Below are 25,783 nucleotides of genomic sequence, written 5' to 3'. Positions count from 1 at the left end.
GGAGACACTTTTTACAATTTAAATAATGATTATTATGGATTGATTTTTCATTGTTCACTGACCACCTTTCAAAGTGGTAAATGGTTTAAGGACTGTTCACAATAAGGAACTGAATTTTTGGAGAAAAAGATGTTGCTGGGAGAGCAAACATTGTTTGTCAAAAAATAAAATTTTCTAAACAAACATGTTTGTCTAACATTTGCAGTCTGAATCCATGAATACACTTCACTCCACCGGAACAACAGTTATGTAACGCAAGGAATCACTCGTAAAAAATCTAAATAAATTTGTTTGAGACCGGAATAAAAATCAACATAGATGTTGAAATTAAATTGAATAGTGCTGAAGCAAATAAATTTGTATCAGACCGAAATAGAAATCAATATAATTATTTAAATGTTGAAATTTGAATAGGTGTGCTCTGAAATAATTAAAACCAATTATAAAGAAACAAACAATGTTACCTCGATTCCCATTTAATTTCGAATGAAATTCATTGTTGAACATGTTCAGTTTCTTTTAAGCATCTTTAGCGATTGTCAGTTGGATACTCACCCTCAATTTATTGTCTAAAACGGCCGTTCTCTTTCCTCTTCCAAGAATCGGTGGGTCAGCATTCGACTTCTCTTTTTTCTCTTCTTCCTCTTCGTCATCGTCAGCTTCGTCTTTGACAAATATTCCGATGTTTTTTATTCTCTTCTTTGAAAGTGTGAGAACACTTGCTGGAGAACCCTTCTGTAAGAATAAGAAAAAATTGGGAATAAATTTTATGAAATTAGGCGTACCTTAATGGAATTCAACCAATTTGGTTGTAGAAAATAGTTGTTTCGAATTGATGTTTGAAACATTAGATCGATTTATTCATTGATTTTGTAGATTATAAATAAGGATCTCTGTTTCATTGTACAAGAAGTGCTAATTTGAGGTAACTGATTACACACAAGACATTTGAACTTTTAACTGAGCATGCGCTGTAATCAAATCAAATTTTATTTTCAAAATCTAGATAAATTTTGTGACAACTGCCATAATCTAATGGCTATGGATTTTTCAAATTATTATAAAACATGCTCAGTCGTGGATTTAAAAAAAAAATCAGGTGATGAAAAATTGATTTATAGCAAATTGTAAGACTTTAAAACAATTTGATGACAAGAGAACTCAAGTCCTTACAAAATTGTTTGATAGGAATCAATTGAAAATAGATCTTTAATGAATTCTATTACCCTTACCTCATTAACAACGACGGTATCACCAATGAAGAGGGCATAGTTTTTACCTTCCTTGTCCTCAGCATTTTTGTTGACTAGGCCGGACAAACCCACATTCAAATTGTACACTTGACCTTTGCGCACAACGAACTGGGTTTTTGGACCAATCAGGAGAGATCCTTCCCTGAATTCTATGCCCATGACAAAACTGAAAAAAACATCGAAATATAAGTTAAAACATTCTATACATAACGATGATTTTCTCCAGAAGTGAGAATCAAGCAAAGTTTATTCATTTATTTATATGGCTTTTATTGACAGAGAAAATCATTTCGGATGTTCTGTCTCACCGTAATACCCAATTCCACACTCGTAGCATAGGATAAATTGTGACTTTGTGTGACACACCCAGTAGCAAAATCAAATAAATCCAATTAACAGAAAACAATAATAACAACTTATAAACTTATGTGTGAACATATTAGGCGTATATTTCACAAGCCAGCTTTTATCTTATAAATCAAGATCAAAACAACTTGGGAATTTCTATAAAAACAAGTAAGCTACCTACACAATAGAAGTTAGCATTTATATTATTATTATGTATTTAAGCATTTAATCAAGTAGTAAGACTGTACGTCTAGTGTGTGAGCTTATCCCGGTGTTGAAAAAGCTATAAAGTATTATAAAACATGCGATTGTTGAAAACAATTTATTGTATACTATCAACATTTCAACTCATTGATGAGTAATATTACAGTTTTATTAATTTAGATTTCCGTTTTTCCGCAAAAAAGCGCCACATTGAGTTTTTATAATGAAATTATTCTAACTTACCCAAAGCTTTTTGTAAGATTTTCCAGTAAATTTGGCTGTTCTTTTTTAGTGTAGTCGACACCTTTCTGGTAGACTTCGCACAACTTCACACCGGGCTGTAAAGCTTTGATCAATTCTTCCTCCAAATTCACCAGAAATTCGTAAATATCCTGAAATATAAGAAAGCATCAATCTCTATCTCTAATAAGGCTCATTATCTATCAATGTACAGCATATCCCAAGCTACTACAATACAAATAAATATGATTCTACAAATATTCTGAAACATAGTTACGATTTGAAAAGAAATCCTTCCGACTTTCCCAATAATTTGGAATTTCATAAGAATTGTCAAATTATTAAAGGCAATAATTATCCTATTATAAGTTGTAAGAATGTCCTAGTAGGCCACTTTCTGGGGTGGAATGATAATTCTTCGTCTAGTTTGTGAAATGTAACTTAATAATTACATGAATTATCGTTAATAGAGCATGATATACATTTACCTGAATGCTTTGAACCGGATTGACTAAAAGTGTACGAGTAATATTGGAGCAATAGGACTTGTATCGAGTTCCAAGCGAGCATACGATGGCTCCAAAATGCAACGTATTTTTATCACTGAAAATAAAAAAATACATCAATTCCCAAAAACAGTGGAATGCTACTTTGAAACTATATAAAGACTATCCAAAGAGCAGTTGAAAACAGAGAGCAGTTGAGGAGTTTCTATCAAACTAAAAGAGCAGTTGAACACATAATTGGAAAATCAAAAATCGAATAGTGACTAGGATTATTTATAATATCAATAAATCAGCTATATTGTAACTAAAGCCTTTTTCTATCTTTATTGAAAGTTTATTACAAATCATCAGAAACAAAATAAAGTTTAATCGGGAAAAATGTAAACAAATCAATTGACACTTTGAAAAATATGCTAACCTGACTGCACTGAACTTCAAGCTGTAATTTCCTCCACTCTGAATGATTGGCGGATAGCACATATCCAACTGCGATGTATCTACATTTCCAACATATTTTTTGTCGGTTGCAGCTCCTTCTACTCCCTCCGAGAGTTTCGCATGTTTTACTTTCTAAAACCACAAAAACGAAGAGGTAAGTAACAAATATATTCAATTTCTCACACAAACACAATGTTACAGAACAAAGAAACAACATCAAATGCGTGAGAAATTGGGTAACCATGGGACAACCAATGGGTAAGTTACCATCCCAAATTAAATGGAATCAATTTCAAATAAAAAGAAACTAGGTGAGATCTTGTCTGGGATAGAAATGTTTGAAACCGAAATGCATTCATCAGAGGTTGATTATGCAATATTACATAATAATTGCACAATATTCATTGGTAATCATTACCAATCCGCTCTATGATTGTTTGACACGTATTTATTCAGTGACAAATGTTCACATTCGAAGCCATGAAGAGCAATAAATCAAATAAAAATCTGTCACGCGTTATTTTCAATTGACTCTGTAATAATATAGGCTTATATCGAATGGGATGGATAAAAAGTGAATCTGTCAAAAAATATTTTAGATTTCCTTGTAAGATTACCTACAATTTTTCTCTTCAAAAAAGAGAAACAAAAGAAACCCAAAAGAAAAGAAAGATTTTGCTTTTGAAATGCGGTGAACTCATTAGGTGTTTAGATTGTGTAATTGAATAAGAATGTACGTTTTAGAATGCATTTGAATTGAATTACCTTATCAGAATCGATGATTTCCATGATCTGATCCTTCAAATACTTGTTGTACAGATCGACAGAGACCTGGCAAGCCTTCTTCACAATGGCCAGCTCGTTGTCCTCTTTGGTACTCATCACATAAGCCAGGGCGGCGGTAACATCGACTGTCTCGAACTTTTCCTTTTCAAGAGATTCCTTCCACGCCGTCATAAAGTTACCAGAACGCATGTCTTTGGGAAAAACTCCGATCGTTTTACCTTTTTTGCTGCTCTTTATAGATTCGATCAGCTTGGCGAACGATGCTTTGTCATCACCACCCTGGAAACACAATAAACTGCATCACAGACTAGAAAGTGAAGCATTTTTAAAAAGGTATTTATAACATGATTAATATTAATACACTGGAGTTAGAAATGCATTTGATTAATTGATAAATTGTAACAATTCGTTGACTTTATAACCAGTTAACATCTCTTTTCATAAACGAGAGAGATACAGAATGAGAAAACAATCTTGTCATGTGATGGGAAAGAAAAACTATATCTGGTACTATTAATGAATAGTTAGTTGAGCTTTAAAACGGTTTCAAATACAGAAATATTGCCTTTGGACCATTAATACTCTTATCCGATAAATTTGTACTTATCATACGAGCTATATTGGGCTAAGAAAAGAAATTCGGAATACTATTTATTAAACCCACAAGTGGTAGGAAAAACCATATACCAAAATATGAATTTTTCTAGACCTATTTGAAAGCCAACTTCATCTTCGAGTACCTGAAAAACTGAGCTATGACAACATTCGTTTAACATAACACAAGTTTGTAGATTTTGAATATAGTTTTTTTTCGAAATTAATGAGAATTATTTTTGAAATCGAGTTCATCTAATTATAAGCCAGAAAGTTCAATAATTGCTCACGAGCTTACCCTATCTCTTGTATGCAGTTTGACCGGCGGAATGTTTTCATCCTTACTATTTTCGATTTGTCTTAGGAACTCAATTTTCTTCTTTGAAGCCAGGAAGTGTATTTCATCTTCGGCGAGGACCATTATGGTGTCTGTCAATTCATAACCGAGCAGCCAAACCTGAAAACAAACATCAAACCAATGTAGTTATATATTATTTGTGATTTTCCTGTGAAGTTTTACTTTACAGATTATAATAGTTGTTCCAAGTAAATTCCAATTAAAATTTAAAATCCAGTACTAAAGATAGTTTTGATTATTCTTGTACTTCTTCCTTGTATGCTTCTATTCTTGTACATGACTTGTTTTGACTCTGCTATCAAATAGATGAACATTATCAATTTCCTAGGACCTAGATGATACCCTACCCATAATTAAGGGTCTAAGACTTGTACTTGGGCAACGTAAAGTAACTTGGACAAGTTTCAATGTTTTCCATAGCACCGTGAATTGATGAAACAAAAGCAGTGTCATGCACATTGAAGTAATTAGTCTTTCAGAGCCCTAGACACTTTATCTAAAAGAGTTCATGGCATTCAACTCTAAAGTCCGTTCATTGAAAAGAGGGGCAAAACAAAATTTCTGTGCTTGTGTAAGGTAATGACTCATATTATTTAAATCTCTGAGGGAGTTTTATTATTGAAATGGAGTGATCCGTGGTCTAGTGGATAGAGTGCTTGCTTAGCAACCTAGAAATCCCGAGTTCAAACCCACTTAGAGCCATTTTTGAACAGGTCACTCCCGTGTTATCGGATGGGCACGTTAAACTGTCGGTCACGGCTGATGTATGACAGTCGTATGGCCCACTGACTGCTCAAATTATATATTCAGGCGAGGTGGAACTTCCGTCAGGAACTCCCCACCAATAAAATCCATACGAATATTATTATTATTATTGAAATCCTCAAACTGTAAGTAGTTAATTCTTGCTTTAGTCGTGCTGCTTATTCTGCTTGGTATGCTTCATTGCATGCTTTGTATTTTCTGAGTGTTTCCACTTGCAACTTTTGATCTTTGACCTACATTACGGCATTTTTTATTGTTGACTTGTTCTCTTGTGGACATGCCTATGTAGTATGACCACGCCATGAACTTATTATTACTAATATTTTATAATTATGAGCAACGACTCATATTATCTATTGATGATTAGCTGAGTATGTTTTGTCTCTCCTTTTGATGAACAGACTATAGGTTGTTGCACAGATTCTTGAAAAGGTAACAAGAGAAAGAATAAAGTAAAAACGTACCTATGAAGTAAGCTTACCTATAAAGTACCTATGCATATCGATCAAATGTAACTCAATGGTGTCGATCAAGAATTCTGCTTACCTGCATTGAAATGGATTTACTATAGATGACATCATCATCAGAGCCAACTCCGGAGACAAGGGCATCAGCCTTATGAAATGCATCGTCTATTTCGCTCTCTGGCTCCTAGAAAAAGACATTCTATAAGACCTGAATAAACATATGTCACCAAAAAACGTTAATTTTGTAAAATATTTGAATCCCGTCCCAACCAGAGATGTTTGAAGTTACCTAGTAAGGCAAGTACTAAAAATTGCAAACAAGAAACTTAGATAAAAGAGAGGCAATTATACATCATTAATTTGCTTTTTTAAATATTTTCATCAGCGCAAATTGTGTATACAATTTATTAGATTTAAATAAACAGGTACCACAATGCTTGGGCCCTTATTTCATTAGTACATTACGCTGAGTTGCCAATAGGCCACCAGTGGTGTCTGTGTGTAAAAAAACTGACACAAACACTGGTATTAGTGGTACCCTAGCGGTCGACACAATCCAGCCGCCAATACCAGGTCTCCCTTAGTGTGATAAACGATATAGAACAAATATACAGCAACTTGCTTGGACACCTTGGTGACCCACTATCGACCCAGCTGTAGTCCTAATTTAATCCAAGCATAAATAAGCAAATATTATTTTTTGTGATTACAGAAGGATGTGTGCTTCTGAGAAGGCTGTTGCGGACTGGTTTCGGGCAAATCTCTTCCTTCTCAATGGTGAGAAGACCCAGAGAATTGTGTTTGGCCTCAGGAATGGAGTACTATATGATTTCCCTCCAGTGAAGCTCCTTGGCTTCACTCTGGACCGTAAGCTTTCCTGGGGTGGGCACATTCAGGTAGTCTGTGGCAGGTTGAGCAGGGTGCTGTTTTTGCTCAGGAGCCTGAGAAGATGTGTACCAGAGGCCCATCTCCGCATGTGTTACTTTGCCTTCTTTCAGAGTGTGATGGCATATGGCATCACCTTGTGGGGTAAAAGATATACTGCTGGTGCAGAAGAAGGCCATCCGGATTCTTTGTGGGGCTGAATTTTTAACGCATTGTAAGCCTCTTTTTGTGAGTGAAAGGATTCTCACTGTATTCAATTTTTACATTTACAGGTCAGCTATAAAGGCATTCCACAGTGTCCGTACTTTGCCTACCAGGGGTGATGTGCATGACCATGGCACCAGAGGCAGGCTGAGGCTGGACCTGCCATATTGTAGATTGGGGAGGACCCAGAGCAGCCTCATCTACCAGCCAGCTAAAATTTTGAACAAGCTGCCAGTTTCAGCCAGGACTCTGCCAGAGACAGTCTTGAAGAGGAGACTGAGGGCTTTCCTTCAGGAGAACCCCTTTTATTCTATGAGGGAGTTTTATGATTGTGATCCTCAGACTGTAAGTAGATACTTCTTGCATTAGTCTTGCTGCTTCTTCTGCTTGCTGCTTTTTGTGTTTTTTGTTCTTGACCTGTCTTATGACAGTTTTTCATGTTCTTGACTTGTTCAATTGTGGCCATACTTATGACCACGCCATGAACAAAAACTCATTATTATTATTATTATTATTATTATTATTATTATTAAAGCTTTCCTTTATTGGGACGTCCTTGGGCTGCACTTTAGTATATGGGCCGCGGAATCTAGCATTGGCACCTACATAGATCAATAGAAGAGGTCAAGACAAGATCAACCATGTATAACATTGTTGTCGATTTCCAAGGATTGGGTGAAAAAACATGGTGGAAAGTTCAACATTTTTATATCAATTTTTATTTTTTATAATTTTTTATGGCTTCAATAGGTTTTAAAATGGTGCAATCTTATGTAAAATTTGACGAGAGATCCACTGAAACTGTTTTCAGGTTCATAACTTCCGTAGTTTTTGAGATATTGCAGAAATAAGAGCAAAAAAATGCAAATTTAGGCTTCAAAAGAGGTTAACCTGTTTTCAAGATGATTGATAGGTATTTAAAACATTGGATTTAGTAGAATAATAAATTCTAAAGAAAAAATGTTTAGTCACTTGATAGCCTAAACTCAAAATTGTTCGAGATATTTGGGAAAATATTAGGAGAATATTAGGTTAGGAGAAGCTTAGATCAGGAAAAGCTTAGATTAGGAAAAGCTTAGGTTAGGAGAAGCTTAGATCAGGAAAAGCTTAGATTAGGGAAAGCTTAGGTTAGGAGAAGCTTAGATCAGGAAAAGCTTAGGTTAGGAAAAGCTTAGATTAGGAAAAGCTTAGGTTAGGAGAAGCTTAGATTAGGAAAAGCTTAGGTTAGAAGAAGCTTAGATTGGGAAATGCTTTTAGATTGGGTAAGGTTTAGGTTAGAAGAAGCTAGGGTCAGGAAAAGCTTAGGTTAGGGAAAGCTTAGGATAGGAAAAGCTCAGGTTAGGAAAAGCTTAGGTTAGGGGAAGCTTAGGTTAGGGAAAGCTTAGGTTAGGGAAAGCTTAGATTAGGAGAAGATTAGATCAGGAAAAGCCTAGGTTAGGAAAAGCTTAGGTTAGTAGAAGCTTGGATTGGGGAAAGCTTAGGTTAGGTGAAGCAATGGTCGGGAAAAGCTTAGATTAGGAAAACGCTCAGTTTAGGAAAAGCTTGGTTTGATTTAATTATTTTTACAATCTTTTAAAGCTTCTGATTTGCATTGGGAGCTAAATAGAATGTGATCTTTGATATCGGTCTGCACTATGCCTATGCAAACATATTGAACTCTTCTAAAGCTAAAATACTACATTTTCATGCATTTTTCCAAATATCTTGATAATATTTATAAAAGTTTCTAACCTCAAATCTATTTCAATGGATTCCCTGCAAAAATCTAAATGAGATTTAGCCAATTAAATAGTCACTAAAATTAGTAAAAAAATGATTAAATAAGAAAATTGAAAAGTATTGAATGTGCAATATTTTTTTATTTTTCCAAATATCTCGAACAATTCTGAGTTAAGGCTATCAAGTGACTGAACATTTTTTCTTTAGAATTCATGATTTTATCCAATAGTTTAAAATACCTATTAATCACCATGAAAACAAGTTAACCTCTTTCAAAGCAAAAACTTTGCACTTTTCTGCACATTTTTTGCAATATCTCAAAAACTACATGAGTTACGAACCTGAAACCGGTTTCATTGGATTCCTCGTCAAATTTTACATAAGACTGTACAATTTTAAACCTTATTGTAGCCATAAAAAATAAAAATTTATAAAAAAATGTTGAACTTTTCGCCATGTTTTTTCACCCAATCCTTGGAAATCGACAACAATGTTATACATGGTTGATCTCGTCTTGACCTCTATCGATCTATGTAAGTCTCGATGCTAGATTCCGCGGCCCATATACTAAAGTGCCTAAAATAGGTAGGTACTGAAAATTGCAAACAAGAAACTTAGATAAAAGAGAGACAATTATACAACATAACTATTTTTATAAGCGCAAATTGTGTATACAATTTATTAGATTTAAATAAACAGGTACCACAATGCTTGGGCCCTTATTGCATTAGTACATTACGCTGTGTTGCCAATAGGTCACCAGTGGTGTCTGTGTGTATAAAAAACTGACACAAACACTGGTATTAGTGGTACCCTAGCGGTCGACACAATCCAGCCGCCAATATTAACAATTCCCCGGTCAGCGGACTGCGGCGAAGACAACAGAAGTAAAAAAAAGTAATACCAGGTCTCCCTTAGTGTGATAAACAATATAGAACAAATATACCTACAGCAACATGCTTGGACACCTTGATGACCCACTATCTCACCAGCTGTAGTCCTAATTTCATACAAGCATAAATAAGCAAATATTATTTTTTGTGATTACATATTAAAGCTTCTCTTTATTGAGACGTCCTTGTAGGCTTTAACATTAACATTGGGACCCATTAGTCATATAGCTCAACCTAAATGATCAAAAATGTTATAGAATACTTCACTTTCAAAGTATATCACAAGCATACACTATCGAAGATTTGAATGTTTATTTAATTGTATAATGAAGAGACCGTAATATACTGTAACATAGACCTTCATTGTTAAATAATTCAACTTACAAGTTAATTTAGGCTATATGAATTCAAAAAATGAAAAATTGTTTATTTATTTAAAAAATTAATAAAATAGTAACTGACTATTGAACAAAAAATACAATGGGTCTCTAGCCATATTAAGTACCGTAAATAAGTCAAAAAATTAAGATCGCCAAGTTTAACCTAACAGAAAACTTACTGTGATCTCAATCCTATTCTTGTATGAAAAGCAGATAATGGAATAAAGACACTCATCTTCAATGTATATTTAAGTATATGTATTGCACAAAGAGATTGAAATATTTATGAACAAAATCCATTTTTACAATAAATTTATTCCTAAAGAGCTCAAATAAAAACCGAACCTTACCTTCCAAGCCGAATACAAACGTTTCATTCGCCTGTAGAACACATCTTTATCTAAGGTGAGATTTGACATCGTCAAATTTTCACCGGGATACTATGTTCAGATTAATTTTATTTATCTAAATAACAATACAGAATAAATAATAAATATTATACAACAAAACACAATTCCGACGCACGATGTCAACACCGTCAACTCCTCTTCACCTTTTCATGATCGTGTTCATGTTGCAGTTGCAGGTTTTTACGAAATGGCAACCAAAAATAGCGGGAATGGAAATTTCTATTTTAGATAGAAAAATCAACTTGAAAGAAGTAGAATTTTTCAATACTTGAAATCAAAAACTACATCCATTTCTATAAATTGTTGGATTTTTCCAAGAATTCAATTAGAATTCAGAATGGAACATTTTTATATAAAACTCCACGGCTAACTTGAGTTAGCTTTTAAATTTTTGTTTTTGGTTTGTCACTAGTCACTTGTTGTTTTGGATTGGATTGGACAGTGGACACAGCGTTTTATTTGATTCAAATTGGAAAAGTGTACAAGTATGTATTATTATTAAATTAATATTATTACTGCTTGTTCTAAAAAAAAAAATCTTGTAGAAAGCATCAAGTATGGTTATGGCCCTATTTTGATAAAATGCAAGACACTCAGCACTTGTGTGAATTTGAATTATTGCTGTGAATGCATTTTTCTTATAACCTCTCTAAAATCATGAAATTTGTTTGAATTATTATTTTTCAATATACTTCAATGTTAAATACATGTGTACTGTTATTTATTTTACTTTATAAGTAAACTGAATGAATTACTGAAGTGTTGTCTATGTCTCAACTGATTTGGTTGAAGGTTTGATGAAAAGTTGGGCTGGTGCATTGAATCATAGTTCAAGTATAATCGCCAGATCTTTTTTATCATCAGATATTTATTTAATATATGTATTAAATGTAATATGTATAATGTATTAAGTAAGATATTTATGTATTTCTTTTCCAAAAATTCACCTTGTTTTTTTGCAGGTCATTTTTTAGAACAAAATACTCGTAGTCCCAAGCCTCTACATTTAGCCTATTTTAAGATTTGGCTGTCCTTGATTTAAAATTTAAACATGAATCAAGCTGACATCCACCAGCACAACACATCCTACCTAAACAGGACAGCTTGTATAGGACAATTCTTCATAAATTGAATATTCCAAATAATTGCAAAAACAGCTTCAACGACTAACTAGAGAATACAAGGGTTTCCCAATCACTTTGAATAACTCAGGAACAAAGTTAAGGTGAAGGTTAATACTTACTTACTTGATACTTGATATTCTCCCACTGAAAGCGCGTTTGCGCCGTGGTCGTCAGATTATTCATAATAATGTATAGCTCAATTTCCTTATAGTTTCTAGTGTCGGTGTGGTGAGATTCTTTCCTCAAAGTATTCTTGTAAACTATAATATGGTCTTGTTATAAGGAATTTTTTAAGTTCATTTTCAAATTGACTAAAGTTTTCCAAGGTCTTCAATTCATTTGGCAAGCAGTTGTATATCCTAGCGCAGATATATTTGGGTCCATATTGGGTCAGTCTGGATCGTACCAATGACACATGAGTGTCGTTCCTTCGTCTGGTGTTGTATTGGTGATATTGCTGATTGCTCAAAAAAATATCTGGCTTCCTTCTAGTCGTCAAACATGCCTCCAAAACAAACAGTGCAGGTAGTGTTAGAATACCAGCCTCCACAAACAAGGGTCTACAGTGGGCGAGGTATGGTTGCCTGAAGATAGCCCTTATAATTCGTTTTGTGTAGAAGTAAATCTGTGGTTTTTGACAATTTCTTAGTCTTTTCCATCCAATCATTCACTAACCATGACAAATAAATCAAATTATAAAATTGAGTTATTATTTTTACAGAAAATGGTGAAAATTAAAAAGCGACGCACGGCAAAATCTGGTCAAGATGGAAAGGAAACCAGTAAGTCTTCTAGTTCCATAATATTTTTAAAGTCATATTAGAGTTTAATTGTTCCATAGTTACCGTACCTTTTCATTATTTTTAGTAGTAGTAGAAGAGAGTAGAAGTATTCTGAAAAAGGTACAGTATTGATCATAATGTAAATTAGAATTTTCTGGGTACATACGATAACTGGTTCTACTCAACTTACTTGAGACTGACGTTCCGTTGTCATCACATCTTCATGTGGCTTCCACACTCTTGCCAAGTGCATACAAATGTCGACGAGCAAGAAAGTGTGGATGACTCCTATGCCACCGCTCGCCTTCACTATGCCTGTATGTACAGATGTATACAGCGAGCCGCTTGGCCAAAGATTCGGAAAGTGACTTGACGAGAGTGTGTCGCTGGCATCCGAGAGTGAATGTGACGAAAGGTGAGTTACAAGTAAAACCAGTGATCGGTTGTAATGAGTGAGTAGCTCGGAAAATCCTTATTTACATAATACAGGTCTTTCTAAATGATGGACCCATTTTCAAAAATTGGTATTTATTAAAGTAAAAATGGACAACCTTTATACCAATGGAAAGAAAAGTTTCAAAGTTTTTTTTAATACCTTACAAGTATTCAATGTGGCCTCCGGCTGCTGCATGACAAACATCTAAGCGGTAGCCAAACTCGTCCCACACGCGAGAAAGCGTATCTGGTGTTATTGAGTGCATGGCAGCAGTGATACGGTACCGCTGATCGTGCAGCAGCCGTAGGCCACATTGAACACTTGTAAGATATTAAAAAAAAACTTTGAAACTTTCTCTTTCCATTGGTATAAAGGTTGTCCATTTTGCATTTTTACTTTAATAAATACCAATTTTTGAAAATGGGTCCATCATTTAGAAATGATATGTATATTATTCATCCCTAAAACGCTCAAATGCTATGATTAATCATATTACCTACATTTGTAATATTGATCAACTAAAGTTTAAATCTTGAATGTAAATTGTAAGTTCAAGTGTCTGAAATAATACATTCAATTTCCATCAATGATGTATACAAAAAGCACAGATTCAAAGTAAACATTAACTATAATAATTATGATGAAGATTTCAGTTGATGTCAATTAATATTGTTGAATGACAGCGGAAGCCGGCAATACAAGCTCAAAGCCATATTTTGCAACTCCAATCTCCTTTGATAGAATGATCTGAGCAATTCAAATCAAATCGTTTATTGCACAAAAAATATATACAGAATACAACAAAAAGGAAACAACTTTGTGCTACACGTTTGCAATTGATGAAAATTAACAAAATCTATCGTGTCTAAAATTTTAACCCTTATTCAGACATTTTTAAACATCTCTCACAACTAACAAGTACTCTCATTTACTAACTAAAACGTATTGTTTAGTTAGGCCCATGTTATACGAGCGCCAATGTCGCGAGAAACGGGGCGTTGAATGTCCATGCTATACGTGGCGCTACCATCGCAGTGTAGGTAGCAAAGTACGCAGACTACTACAGACTGCGCGTCTATATAATTTGGTTGAGCGTTGCTAGCGCATCTGGTTGCGCTAGCAACGCTCAACGACGGGCTAACGCGGACTCAATGGTTAAATGATTTTTATTTGAGCCAGAGTACATCATTACTTAAGCCAGGTCACATACAAAATTCATTAAAAATAAAATATACAAAATACAATGCCACAGTATAATAATAAGATGGTGTGTTTCATACCTCCAGGCTCAACCTGTTAACCTCAGAGGTAAGGTTTGACATCAATAAACCAACGGAGAAAAAATCTTTGAAACCAGTAAACATATCTCCGACAAAGATTGTGCCAACATTTATCCACATACTATAATAAAGGGGTCTTTTCACATCAAATACTGAAGATTGGCCAACTATTGAATAGCCTGAACAATTCAGATCATGAGCCAATCAGTAGTTGACATTCGCCGGCGTTCATGCCGCTCGTATAACTTGCATTATGGATATACCATTGCCCAGTTAACCCGTCACTAACGCAGCGTTACCAACGCCGCGGAATTAGTGCTCGTATAACATGGACCTTACTAGAATGTACAATTTAATATCATCAAATATATCAAGAATCACTGTATTTTTAGATTAGGATTATGGATGAAGTGAAATATATTAGTTTAGTTTGGGGAAACACATCTAAACAGAACCTGGACAGAGTTTTCAAGATACAGAAAAGGGCTATTAGGTGTATGGAAGGTATAAATGATAGACTGGAGTCATGCAAGCCTTTATTCAAAAGACTTGGACTGCTAACAGTACCTTCTTTGTATCTTTATGAAACAATCTTGTATGTGAAAATGAACAGTATAACCCAAAATTTTAATATTCATGATCACAATACACGACATAGAGCCGATTATTATCTAGAAAGCCATAATAGCAGACTTTTTGAGAGAAAGCCTAGCTATATTGGTAGGGTATTTTATAATAAACTACCAAATACATTGAAAAATCAGGAAAGTATGAAAATATTCAAGAATCATCTAAAAAAGTTTTTAGTCGATGGAACATTTTATAGTATCCAAGAGTTCCTTTCCATCTGAATATCTGGGTTTGTTTCAAAGTCTTGACATTCTGTGTGTATGAATACACAGTATTTTCTATGTTATAAATAAACTGGACAGCCTTTTTACTTAGGTACATACTGCGAGTTATATTCAAACCATATGTGTATATATATTACTTATGCATATTATAGGTATATTGACTTGTCTTATACTCCATCCTGGGGTCCCCAAGACGTAAAAAAAAAAGAATATTATTGCAGATATGCTTTGTTCAAAATATTTAGCTAATACGAATCTGTTTTTGAAAGAAGGGGTGTAGTTTCTCTTCAATCAATTTATCTCCATTTAAGATTACAAATCTTGTGCAACATACTTTCGTTACAACATAGGTATATTACAGTATTTTTTACATTGTAACATAATATTAAAAGTATTGTAATTATTATTTGTGGATCAATATTTTGAAGTTTTTGATATTTTTGTGAACAGGTGATGAGATGAGAATAGTAGCTGCGCGAGATCGGCTGAAAGGCGCATTACAGGATTTGATTGATCACAGCGATGATGATTCGTCATCGAGCCAAGATGATCGTACGCCTGTTTCACCCAAATCACCAAAAAAGTACTGAACCTTTCATGAGTATCAATTATGAGTATGAGTACTGTTCTACGATTACATTCTCATGCTATCAATCAAAAACACATCTAACTTTGCAATGCTATCAACGATGTGTAAAACCTGAGAATCCTCCATTTGTCGATTTTTTTTATTTGCTCAACATAGCGAGTTTCATTCCAGTATACTCCTATTCACTGTGAGCATCTGAAATGCGCTCAATCGTATAATCATTTGGAATTTATGAGAAAATTATGTCAAAATGCAACTTGAAAAGCAAAGGGTGCAGTAGATAAAAGTCAGTTTATAAGTGTAACGTTTAACTTAACAGCACACCATGACATTTCATCTTGCCAGTCTTACCCCACCTAGGTCACACTCTTCCGATTGGCTCGCCGCAAGCACGGAATGGTTGACGAGAGTGTGGATGGGATATTTTTGTGAGTTCTTGGCTCGCCACTCTCCTTCGCTTGTCTTGTCTTGACAAAAAAATGGAGCAAAGGCAAGTGAAGACGAGTGCTGGCATAGTAGTCATCCACACATCCACAATTTTGAATTTTGAATCACTCTCGAGCTCGTAATAATTTGTACGCACTTGGCAAGTTTGTGAAATTTGAAATTTTTAGTTTAATTATAAGTTTTGAAGTGAAAATTGGACTTTAAAGTGAAAAGTGAAATCAATAACCTCATTCATTTTTCGAAACTTTTATCCATCAAAATTTGGGAGAAATTCAGTTTTGGGCTATGCCTGTTGTCTTCTCCCAATCATATTATATTGTAGTAATGATTTGTGATTGTCGATAAAAATAAAATAAATTGTACATTATTGATTTATGTGAGCAGTTTTATCAGGCACGCGCCTTATTTTGACTATGAATTTCAAACTCTTAATATCTTGCTTTTCTTCCAATTTCCAAAATCCTTATTCTACCCTGTGTAAAATGCCCATAATTATCCTCATTTTTTGGGCGGAAATTAATCTAAAGGCGCTTTCGAAGCTTTTAAATCTCCTCAATCCATGTGCTTGAACAAATAGGCTTAGGTTATAACATACCCTATTTTTAAGGTAGGTCCTCACAGCAACAGACAGAGAAAAATCCCTCTCCAGGTGTTCAAATGTTGCAATGCACTCAGACGTCCTTCTGTCTCCTCAAGTCTGTTTTGAATCAAGATTTTGATTCTTTCGCCGTCTTTCTGTTGCTGTGTGCGTTCGTCTCTAAGCTGATGTTTATGCCCAACAAACCACATTATTATAGAGTGGATAACGTCAACGTATAACAAATAACCTTATTATAGATTGAGCGTTTTGATTAGTTTGAGAGATAGAAGATAATCAGTGTAAAATTATTTTTTAGAGATAGCAGACAAACTGTTCGGAGAAGAAAGAAAAAAGAAGTGGACGTGGATCAACAGTTTCACCATACGTTTGTGATGAAATTGTTTGACAGAAGCGTGGACTTGGCCCAGTTTGGCGATGAAACTCCGCTCTATCCTATTTGCCGAGCTTGGATGGCCAATCAGCCAATACCTTCTATCAAAACGTAAGACTGATCAATTTTCTGTGTTCACCGTAGTTTTCGAGAATAACTATTTGATTATTTTAATGGTTAGTTCGATACTTGAAATAATGTTTTTATGTACTTCGTCTTAAATGTAAGCAGTCTTACATATTCTTTATTTATATTTTCTTCTCGGGCCACTCCCGTGTTTCGGATAGTCACTTTAGCCGTAGGTCCGGGCTGCATTAAAATTAGTCGTTAGGTCATGTCAGAAGCCCTGAAAATGATCATTTGCTTCCTGTAAACTTTGACACCAGACCACTCGATATTATTATTTTTATTATTATTATTACATATTATTTCAGATGGACTTGAAATCCGAAACTCTGATTAAATTTTCAATTTCAATTCATTTATTCACGTATCATACAATTTTAACAACACAGTTACAATAATTATAAAATGAATATTAGAACCCACATAGACTATTGGGCTATAAGTATAAGATACATACGGTAAATGAAATAAAAATAGATTATATGTAATATATTTTTAGTATTAATTATATAAAAATCAATTTAAATTTAAGGAGGAAGAAAAGATAGATCCATTGGGAGAAAATTAGGTAATCGGCTTGTAATAATACCAATTTTTATAATTTATTAATAATTATTATTTTCATCACACCAGAACAGTCGGAATCGCTTTTTGCAAAATGTATTTGGTAAGAAAAACAAATTAAAATTTGAATTTCAAACATAAGGTTATTTGATTAAATTCTCTGCATCCTGCCATTCAACTTGCATTAACCATTCAGAAATTCTGCGCTTTTTAACACTACAGTGAATCGGCCCGCCCCAGCCTCAACTATTTTTGGAGGAAGGTTTCTGTACAGCCATTGGGAAATGTAAAATGAATTGTGCCTTTGCAAACTGATACTAATAGTAGGATTAAATAAACGTGACATTGTTTGGTTTCTGGTTAGATGAATGTGTTGAATCTCTCTGAAAAAAGTGTCCTTATATATTATTGAAAATGTAAATTACTAAAGTTTTTATGAAAATCTGCCTAACATTCATTACTGGAAATATATTGAATAGTAGATTGGTGGGAAAACGCTGTTTTTTTGTAATATGGTTTTAACGCTACAAGTCAAGAGATTGTGCTTTCATCACCCATCATCCTAATTCGTGCACTTCTGCTATCTACATTGAAACCGCTTATACTGATGATATACCCTCATCACAAATTCAACTTTGAAAAAATGAAGCTGAGCCTGCAGTACGAGACTACTGAGTACGCTTAACAAGTGACAAAAATGTGTATGTACAGCGAGTCAAACCTCCTAGGATGCGAATCGCTTGTTACAGCGATTTTATTATAAGAAACACAGGTTTAGGGCATGGAAACAGGATTTTCAGTAAACCCACATTATCGTAATTAGCAATTAGAGATAGATGTCAATTCCATATGATAAAATTAGTATTCAAGATATTTCATGAATTCAAATTCATTTTCATTTTCACGCTATAAAAATGATTTAATGAAAGTAAAAATTGTATATCCTTTATTTAATTTCATTTTGTTTCCTCTATTATGTCATTGTAGCAGTATATTTGTAATATTCTCAAGACCAGTCGGTCGCACCAACTCACTCATCTACGTAGTTCTTAATACTAGTTCCAAGATTTATGCATAGCACAGCCTGTGTGGGGTACAGGCTGGGCCTCGAGGGGTTTTTGTTTTATTCATATAAAAGAACCTTATTATTATGCCAACTCATTATATTACTGTAAAAAGTTCTTCATTTCGATAACGTATTGATTTTTCTGTTATTTTACCATTTTTTGGATGAATAACATCTTTTCATTTATCACATTAAGGCTGGATGCAGACAAACCACAATCGCATGTGGGTTGTGGGACCGACATGCCACAGAAAAATACGACTAACGCAGAGAGTCTTTCACACTACATTCGAGAAAACGCTCATTAATGTGTTTGTGGTACAGAAGCTAGCGGAAGCGAGGTGATCAATCTAGTGGTACCACAATCGCATGGAAAATAATCATTACCACAGCGCGCAACGCCATGTGGAAGTATCAGTGCCACTGCCATGCCTGCCAATGCATTCCATATGCGCTGCGTTTGTGGTACCACAGAAGGAAAATAGTAGCTCCCACATCCCACATGCGATAGTGGTTTGTCTGCAACCGGCCTAAAATTGAGCCTCGTGCTGCACCCATTCATGAAATTAATGGCCTTCATTCAACTGTGCCAAAATTAATATTGAAGGTAGTTGAGGGTTAAAAGTAATAATTTGTTCTTTAAAAATTAGCCTTACGCCATCCAGTGAAATTCGTTAACAGGTCGATGACGTTCAAGAATTCTGTTTCATATAGATCGGTTGAATCTTTTGAGATGCTTGCAAAGGTGCTTAACAGATGAACTAGCCTGACAATGGGTGAAGTTTATTCTCGTCTCGTAAAATGTAATTATTGACATTTTCAGCCATTTTGTGTTTGGAATTCGAGTGTTTTTCGAACAAAAATTATCAGAAAATCAGTAATGAAAAATTTTAGTTATTGACTGTTGATTTAAAATTTCAAATAGACTAGTTTTTCAGGGAAAGATTTCTGTATTTTCTCATCACTGGTGTAAATCTTATCTATGAAATTAATAATAACAATTAAAAAGTCAAAATATGAAGTTATTGAAAAATAAGTACTTTTTGTATTGACAATTTTTATAGATTTCAAGTAAAATTGATACGATAGCAGTTCCGATTTTCAGCTATTTAATAATTTTAGACCCATTTTAAAATAATTTACATGTTAATTTGGAACCACTCATCATAATGAAATCTATTTGTGTTTCAAGAACAATTTCGGTGCACGAGTTACACCCGATCTTTGGCAATAAAAATTAAAATATAGGGCTTCTTGGATTTTAATAATTATTTTTTTCAAACTAGAATACAAAATTCTTATAAGAGGCTACATATTTTTTTCACCAATTGATATAAATGTTATGAAACTTTCTGCTTTCAGTGAGCCAGAGGATGTTCCCGAGGAAGCCAAAGACGAAAGCATGGCTGAGCCTAAAGAGAATGACGATGTAGTCGATCTTGAGAACATAAAGGATGTGTACAAAATGCCTCCTCCCGTGGGGCCTCCTCTCAGTCGTATTCCATCTCCAGAGCGAGTTGAATTGCAGGGCATTACTGATGAGACTTTCGTAAGTGTTGTCCGTCCAATTCATCACTCCTCATAGATACAGTATTACAAACACTTTTTTATGTTTTTACTCCTAATCATAACCGTTCGTTCAGCTTAATGGAACCTTTTGCTATTGAATTAGAAAAAAATCTTGAGAATGGATCACTCTTACACAAGTTTAACATGTTTGTATCACTAGATTTCAACTGTAACCGCCCCCAGATGGGGATAGAAGAGAGATCTCTAAATACTTAATGGGCGAGTCATGGGACTTTATAAACAACAACATTTGCATTGTATTCAATTTCGAAATTTATTTAATAATTTTAATGGTACTAGAATTTCAACAACAAATAATCGAAAACATTCTATTGCAAATTCTATAAGCTGAGAAAACTATCTTTTAAAACTTTGCTAACTTTTCGTCTGGAATTCTAACTTTTCACGAAGGTCATTTTACTATTATCTATATTTATATATATATAAATGAATATCTGTTTGTTCCCTATAGACTCGAAAACTACTTGACAAAACGGCATGAAACTTTGAGAATATGTTGTGTAAATATTGGGAATGGTTTCTGACCAGAAATTTTAATAGGGGCGGCTAATAATAATTATATATTAATCCATTTTACAGACCTCTGTTTTCGAAATTGTCAGCCGAGCGGCTATCGTAGAACGGGAAGATTATCATGATTCAAGATCACGTTGTGATAATATGATTTAGCATCTGAACATACTGGCTGTAATAAACACGTCACTCTGTGATAAAATTGTTTACTGGTATTAAAACGGTAGTTTTAAGCACATAAGAAGTCCGTATTGAGATATAAATGAAAATATTGATTGTGAGATAAATTTCATGATGCACCAAATAAAGTCAAGTGAGACATGATTGACTTTTTGGCGGTATGAAGTTCGCCGGGTAAGCTAGTAACTTTATAAGAATATGGCCTCGGTCATTCAAGGGTTTTAGTATGAGGTGGAAAATATAATGGCACTCACGATCGTTCAAATTATATATCTATCACTATTAGAATTTTCACTACACTAGGATGTTCTCACTAATATTTTCAATAAAAACTACACATTCACTTCAAACAATTAAAACACTTTAATTTATCCCGCGCTGAAAACTAATGAATTTTAACAAATTTAGACAACAAACACGTTAATTGAGGGCCCTCGAGGCCCGAGGCTACGTCTGGCTTTTAATCTGTTTCGATTCGCGGCTTCATTGAGACTAAACTTTTCCACGCAAATTATGTTCCCCTTCCACCAACGAGACGGCGGTCCACTTGAAGACAGAGCACAATTCCGTGGGAAAGGAAAATGCAAATTTGAAATATTCCCGAATACTCGTGTATTTTCCATCGCTAATGGAAATACAGTTCCGTGAGAATACTTCAACCCTGCATAAAATTTTAGTCTTCCCGGACGCAAGTTAGCAAAATCTTAATGTGAGAAAATTATTTTTCAACAGAAAAATAAATTTCTCACGATAAAAATTTACACACAAAATTATGCTACAAGATCACTAAAGTCTCATTGTTGAAGTCATAATAATTCTACACTTTTCGAATGAACGCATACTAAATTCATCTCTATGAAAACACAAACCCATAATTATTAATTCATTTCAATATCATAACCATTACACAACCATAGAGAGATTCACTTCAAACTGTCAGCCAATAATATGAATAACATCAATGTTTCACATTCAAGCAATGCTGACAGTATAGTAACGTGATTGTTGCTATTATATGTTTATCCTTCCCAATGTTTATTTGTGCCAGAAAGAAGCCTCATGATGAATGATTGAATTGTTAAAAATGTATTCTCCAGTTGGTGTCTGAAAAGCCTAGACGACAAGATAGTTGTATTTATTTAATTATAAAATCTTTCCATTTCATACATAAATATGAGGTTAAAAAAATATTTTATCTCTTATTATCATGATCCTTATGTTGAAAGACTTGAGCTAAACTAATGACAGCAAGTGAATCCTCAGAGAATTACTAGGTAATAAGACTAAATGAGGAGTTTATTTTCAAAATGGCCTTTGTCCATCTTTCCTCATTTGTGGAAAATCAATAAAAACATTTCAATGTGGAACAACTTTGACACTTGACTTCAAAATTATTTTTGTATTATTCATTGAACTTGTATTATCATTCGTGGAGAATATTATCATCTTCAAATCAATAGTTTATTTTTAATCAATAAAAGAAATAGAAATAGTGATATATCACTTCTTCAAGTGATATAAATAGAAATGCCTCAAAACGGCCCTTTTCAGGGCCTCCCCTCGTGACAATCTCAATCAATATTGAGGGCTTATCTAGTATAAAGGAAGAAATACTTGGTAATATTTGCAAGACACGTCGATGTGATGTGCTGTGCATTCAAGAGACACATAGAACTGATGCTCAAAGCAGACCCGAAATACATGGGGTGAAACTGGTTTCGGAGATCCCCCACAGGCAGTACGGCAGCTGCATTTTCGGCAGAGATAACCTGAAAGTAATGTGCTCTTATACGATGAATAATAATAACATTGAAATAATTACGGTTGAGTTATCTAACTGCACAGTCACATCAGTTTATAAACGTCCAGGAGTTGACTTTGATTTCTGCAGCACCCCAAACTTCAACAAGAAGGAGTGCAAAATTGTAGTGCGCGAAATGGAGTTACCCTACGACAAACGCAGATGGAGAAAGAGTGCAACAATGGCCAATGAATAATGGTCTCTCACTTCTGTTTGACCCTAAGCAGAGCGCATCCTTCAATAGCAATAGGTGCAAGTCAGGTACTAACCCAGACAATATTTTCATTACAGAGAAATTTAGCATATTCTGGATACTATTATACTATAAATAATATTATTTAAACAAGCATATCCTGGATACTATTCCCAACACTTGGGAATCTCCTTGCTCATTGAACTGTAAGCCTCATTCTTAAACGAGAATAATTCAGGGGAATAACATAATGACGATTGGCGTCAACATATTTGAAACTACGATCAGACTACTGTATGTGTCCCACGAAAGGTGTAACAGCCGAAGACCATGGATTCTACATTGAATTTGCTACAAAAAATGTCCAGTAAAATTTTCTTATATCGACCTTAGTTTTCGAGACATATCGATTTTTCGAGATATATCGATTTTTCGATATTTTTGAAAAAAGTTAATAACTAGAAAACTATTAGTCAAAATCGAATTGCAAGGACATTGTTGGATAGAGGAAGAAATTTCCAATACGATTCAAATAACTTGTTCCTTTGTTTGACGTTTTTGAACTTTTTATGAGCGTTCAAAGTTGAAAAAAGTAAATTCGTCGAGTTCAAAGCCAAATTTCAAACAGTTAGAACACTCATAAAAAATTTCAAAAACGTCAAACAAAGGAACAAATTTTATGAATCTTATTGGAAATTTCTTCCTCTTTCCAACCATATCCTTGCAATTAGATTTTGACTAATAGTTTTCTTGTTATTAACTTTTTTCAAAAATATCGAAAAATCTATATATCTCGAAAACCAAAGTCGATATAAGAAAATTTTACTTGACATTTTTTGTTGCAAATTTAATGTAGAATATACGGTCTTCGGCTGTTACACCTTTCGTGGGACACCCTGTATATTTGTTTTCAGAGTACTTTTTCCTTTGTGTAAATTGTGAAATTCGATGATTTTTTTAAAAGTCGTTAAAACAGCTGTTCTACAGATGAAATATCTCTACTAAGTTATGTGTTCTTTTTACTTTCCTTGCCCTATTACCATAGGTAAGGAAAGTATTGCTTTCAAAAAAATATTAAGGTACCCTTATTTCATGTTTTCTATACGTTTCAAGGTTCCCTGAGTCCAAAAACATGATTTTTGGGTTGGTGTGTGTGTGTGTGTGTGTGTGTGTGTGTGTGTGTGTGTGTGTGTCTGTGAACACGATAACACCATTCATAATTAACCGATTGACTTTAAATTTTAAACTTAAGGTCCTTATACCATGAGGATCCGACAATAAGAAATTCAATAAAATTCAATTCAAAATGGCGGATAATGGCTAAAAACCATGTTTTTCACGGTTTTCTCAAAAACTGCTCCAACTATTTTCTTCAAATTTATTCCCTAGGTAGCTATTTATAAGCCCTATCAACTGACATGAGTCTCATTTCTGGGAAAATTGCAGGAGCTCCGTAATATTCCCGAGAAGAATGAATTTTGTTAAATTTCTATCACGATTTTCTCAAAAATGACATGACTGATTTTTTTCAAATTCATACCCCGTATAGTTATATATCAGCTCTATTAACTGGCATGAGTCTCGTCCCTGAGAAAATAACAGGGGTCCACCCCATCCTTGAAAAACTTCTCGTGCGTGGGGTAGGTAGGTAGAGCAGTTTATTCAAAAGAACACATGTCGATATTTTATTTGTAGAACAGCTGTTTTAAAAACTTTTAAAAAATCCTCAAATTTCATAATTCAAACAAAGGAAAATATACTCTGAACACAATAACAATAGTATAATCGTAGTTTTAATTATTTAGCCGCCAATCGGCATAATGTTGTTCCCCTAAATTATCCTCGTTTAAGAATGAGGCTTATAGATGAATGAGCAAGGAAAGTTGTGTGAGTGTACCACACCAGATTTTTATAATCTACTCTACCTACCATGCACGAGAAGGAGGTTGCAAAGTTCAATTCTCAAGGATGGGGTGGACCCCCTGTTGATTTCTCAGGGAGGAGACCCATGCCAGTTAATTGAACTGATATATAACTATACAGGGTATGAATTTGAAAAAAATCGGTCAAGTCATTTTTGAGAAGATCGTGAAAAACGTGGTTTTTTAGTAATTATCCGCCATTTTCCTCAAGAATATTACGGAGCTCCTGCAATTTTCCCAGAAATGAGACTCAAGTCAGTTGATAGGGCTTATAAATAGCTATTCATGGTACAAATTTGAAGAAAATCGTTAGAGCCGTTTCCGAGAAAACCGTGAAATACATGGTTTTTTAGTAATTATCCGCCATTTTTTCCTCCATCTTGAATTTAATTTTATTGAATTTCTTATTGTCGGATCCTCATGGTATCCTATTATATTAAGCGAGCAATTTCTGTATATCTATTTATATTTTTATTCCTGATTATCTGGTTATTTTTATATCTGGTTATATGGTTTATTTATGCTCAACGGATCTCGAAAACAAAAGCAAGCAAATAAAATGTACAAAATATTAGAAAAACTACTCATATATGAAATTTACTACAGGTATGAAGAAGATATAATTTCTTCATACCTGTAGTAAATATGAGTAGTTTTTCTAATATTTTGTACATTTTATTTGCTTGCTTTTTTGTATTTCAAAAAAGATAAAATTTATCAACTTCTTTATTTACTCATCAATCCACTTCACTGTATTACATTTCTATAGTTCTTCGAAACAATCCAAGTTGGAATATTTTTTAGCCATTCCACTTGTGACAGTCTAAAATATCATTGTCAAAAGATGGAAATTGATGGAGTTTCCATCTAGCTGTTTACCCTGTTGTCAATATTT

General features: G+C 34.1%; 2 protein-coding genes across 2 annotated transcripts in view; one reads left to right on the top strand and one right to left on the bottom strand.

Moving 5' to 3' along the window:
* Nucleotides 1–10,817, bottom strand: part of LOC111052945 (FACT complex subunit spt16) — a 35,280-nt gene extending 24,463 nt beyond the window's left edge. Inside the window, 9 exon segments of the mRNA XM_022339765.2 lie at nt 556–735; nt 1,233–1,419; nt 2,049–2,197; nt 2,534–2,648; nt 2,970–3,121; nt 3,755–4,054; nt 4,668–4,826; nt 6,039–6,143; nt 10,391–10,817. Coding sequence (XP_022195457.2) covers nt 556–735; nt 1,233–1,419; nt 2,049–2,197; nt 2,534–2,648; nt 2,970–3,121; nt 3,755–4,054; nt 4,668–4,826; nt 6,039–6,143; nt 10,391–10,459 — 1,416 coding nt within the window. The 5' untranslated portion in view covers nt 10,460–10,817.
* Nucleotides 10,818–10,843: 26 nt separating this feature from the next.
* The window catches only part of LOC111052944 (protein lin-37 homolog), a 33,384-nt gene continuing 18,444 nt past the window's right edge, over nt 10,844–25,783 (top strand). Inside the window, exons 1-5 of the mRNA XM_022339764.2 lie at nt 10,844–10,935; nt 12,296–12,356; nt 15,377–15,509; nt 16,859–17,044; nt 20,052–20,238. Of these exons, the coding sequence (XP_022195456.1) occupies nt 12,299–12,356; nt 15,377–15,509; nt 16,859–17,044; nt 20,052–20,238 (564 nt within the window). The 5' untranslated portion in view covers nt 10,844–10,935; nt 12,296–12,298. The remainder of the gene's footprint in view (nt 10,936–12,295; nt 12,357–15,376; nt 15,510–16,858; nt 17,045–20,051; nt 20,239–25,783) is intronic.

Source organism: Nilaparvata lugens, chromosome 10 (genome assembly GCF_014356525.2).
Source record: "Nilaparvata lugens isolate BPH chromosome 10, ASM1435652v1, whole genome shotgun sequence".
NCBI classification, from domain to species: domain Eukaryota; kingdom Metazoa; phylum Arthropoda; class Insecta; order Hemiptera; family Delphacidae; genus Nilaparvata; species Nilaparvata lugens.
Note: the sequence above shows the minus strand (reverse complement) of the source record. Positions and strands in the feature narration are given on the sequence as shown.